This window comes from Austrofundulus limnaeus, unplaced genomic scaffold (genome assembly GCF_001266775.1).
Source record: "Austrofundulus limnaeus strain Quisiro unplaced genomic scaffold, Austrofundulus_limnaeus-1.0 Scaffold383, whole genome shotgun sequence".
Classification (NCBI taxonomy): domain Eukaryota; kingdom Metazoa; phylum Chordata; class Actinopteri; order Cyprinodontiformes; family Rivulidae; genus Austrofundulus; species Austrofundulus limnaeus.
This window is the reverse complement of record NW_013952785.1, coordinates 86121-89146: the sequence shown is the minus strand read 5'-3', so window position 1 is coordinate 89146 and position 3026 is coordinate 86121. Positions and strand designations below refer to the sequence as shown.

At 36.0% G+C, this 3026-nt stretch overlaps 1 protein-coding gene across 1 annotated transcript in view; it reads left to right on the top strand.

The window, feature by feature from the left end:
* The window catches only part of LOC106528469 (hexokinase-1), a gene marked incomplete in the record, with an annotated part of 72819 nt that overhangs the window by 53709 nt on the left and 16084 nt on the right, over positions 1-3026 (top strand). Inside the window, 2 exon segments of the mRNA XM_014023643.1 lie at positions 1681-1776; positions 2441-2452. Of these exon segments, the coding sequence (XP_013879097.1) occupies positions 1681-1776; positions 2441-2452 (108 nt within the window).

The window sequence follows — 3026 nt, the reverse complement described above, 5'->3', positions numbered from 1 at the left end:
ATTGGAGGTAGTTTGAGGATTAAATTTTTATGCTTTTTAAGATAAAAAAAGGGGGTTAGGGTTATATTATTATACATGAGATCGTATTATACACAAATAAATATGGTAGTTACAGTTCAATAGCTCACCAATGTTAGAGACATTTGACTGTCTCATGAGGTGAGGCATCTTAGACCTCTGAAGTCCAGCCGATCTGCACTGGAGGTCATTACGAATAGGTCCGTGCAGAATCGGACTCTGGTCTTGGCCCACCGTAACAAACAGCCTTATCAGACCCTCCCCTGGGTCGGCACACACTTCTCGTTTGCAGTAATCAAAAATTATCTTTTCTTTTTTCTATTTTATAACGAATCACAAAAGATTAAAACAGACTTGTCACGTCAGCATTATCTGCAGACGAGGTTATGCTTTGAAGCTAAAATAGAGTTTTGTCTCTAAGACAGTTTTTGCCAGACAAAGTTCAGTTAGTTGTGAGACATGACCAGTGGTGGTCAAAAGGTCACGGTCGTTCATGCTACAAAGTGTAGCCCATATCAGTTGTTTCCAACAACTTCAACTACATCTTTTGCATGACAAATAGGCTACATGCATGAACAACTTTTGAACTTTGCAAATATATTTTTATTGTAATATATTTTAGATACTWTTTTCCATAGAAATTTTATAATTCCATTAAAAAGTCTAAATAAAATATGTACAAAACTAAGWGAATGATTTCAAATTTGTGATTGGTTTAGTTAAGTGAAAGTCAAACTGATCAGATTAATCRTAAGTTTGCTTTTAAAAACATTAGTACTCTCAGCTGTAGCCTCGGCTCTACAGGATGGTTGTTCCACTGGCGAGAGAACCCACAGTGGGTTTTACTTCTAACTTTAGATTAAATTACAGAGAACTTTAGGGTCCAGACGGTTCATAAGGTCTGAAAAATAGGCAAAATTATAAAAAACTTAAACAACAACAACAAATAAACATCTTTAGTCAATTAAAATTGTTTTCTATGTTGATATCATTATTATGGACATTCTCAGCAGCTACAGGTGCAGCAAGTATGAATATATTGAGTATTTTAACATTTTTGTCAGAACAGCGAAACACTGGGAAACATACGAACAGAGAAAAAAACTATTTGTTTATATAACTACCCATATTTGTGGAGATGGGTCTGGAAGACAGGCAAATTCATCTTAATGGGGATATTCTCTGATGAAAAAGTAAAAGTGCAAAACKTGTGATTCCTTTAAGAAGTGTGTGTAATGGTCTGTTTTAGTCATGATGTTTCTGCTTATCATTRAAGACTGATGTCCACAGAACATGGTTCCACTTACAAAAGGTAGATTTGTGAGGAACAGTGTTTGGTTTAGTTAATATTCTTCTAATAATCATAAAGTATGTTTTTTCATGCGTTATGTACAAAACACATGGAGTACCATGAAATCCTCGCTCCCTCCTGAAAGTTTTAGGAGCCTCAGGTTGTGAATTTCAGATCTGTGTGACTTTACCAAAGCTTTGATTCAGATTCATTTGAAAACATGTCAACAAGTGTCTAACGCTGCCACAACGGCATTTATGTCAGTTGGATTCCAGCTTCATTTCTGGTATTTTTAAATGTTGTACAGCCTTGAAATTTTATTTAATTTCCATTGTCTGAACAGTACTTTCATAGTGTTGTGTGCTTCACAGGGTATTTTGGTAACCTGGACAAAGGGCTTCAAGGCAACAGACTGTGAGGGTGAAGATGTTGTAGAGCTTCTGAGGGAAGCCATCAAGAGAAAAGAGGTAACCACAAACAAGAGAAACACCTTCTCAATTATATTAAAGTGTCTGTGACGTGCATATCCTYCAAATACAAAAAGTCAAAGTAAACGTCTTTATATTTAAGAAACTTGGCATAAAACACACGATTTTACCTATTTTGTCGCATAACTGGCATATTTTCTTTTGAGCCTGGCTTGGCCAAAATGAAACAGGAAGTGACATCAAAGGGCAGGAAGTGACATCTCTTTAAGATGGGAAAGTCTCTGGTCTTTGTTTATTAAAACAATATAATTTGAACTCTGACTCTTCATCTCTTTGATAGATTCACAAAATAATCCAAACAAACGTCAGGTTCTTCTCGACAATCTGTGTTGTTAGCCATTGTCTCTGTTTACATTCAGACCTTRCACTGTGACATCACTTCCTGTTACTTCACGTTCAAATATCTCAACAACTGTTCATCTCAGCGGTATAAAATATTATCTTTCCAAAAATGCATTCATGATTATTACAAAAGTTTGATGCCACAGGCACTTTAACTATGTTATTAATCAAACTGTCACAACAAAAAAAATGCTTTCCTTTCAAAAAGATTAATTTAAAACAAACAACCATTTTAGCCCTATAGATTTGAACATATTCTATATCACATACTGTATGTTTCTAACTGATTTTACTCTTTTAGATTGAAGAGCCAGTAAGTATTAACCCAGAGTAWCCCTATCAGACAGGTAAAACAGTCCAGGCTGGACTGCAGCAGAGTGTGGTTACTGTTGGAAAAGCATGTACTGACACCTGCAGGTGGCAGAGCTTCAACATGTTTCAACTTTTTGGAAAAGCTTTCATATTTTACTGTGTCAGAATGAGAGTGAACTGCATTGTGCTCCGTGTGTTTTTTAAGAAATAATCAGGCCTAATAATAATGCCTCTGTCAACACATTTATTCTTTGTGGTTTTACAAAGAAATGTCATCTTTACATGCAAAAATCAACGTTTTTGACATTTATATCATGTTCTGTCATTCTCCCATCAAAAACACGTCCAGAGCTGCTTTGACTCATTCATGCATGTTTGAGAAATCCTTGAATGTCCTGTGGAAGCCACTTGGAGCAACCACCATCACAAAGCTCCCGCCAAACAGACCACCCTTCCCACGAAGCATTGTTGTGAAGATATGCAGAAGTGGGAGAGTCAGATGGTTGTTCACGCTTTTATTTCTTCTCGTTTAGATTACTGCAACAGTCTTTTTACATGTCTAAACAAATCCTTCC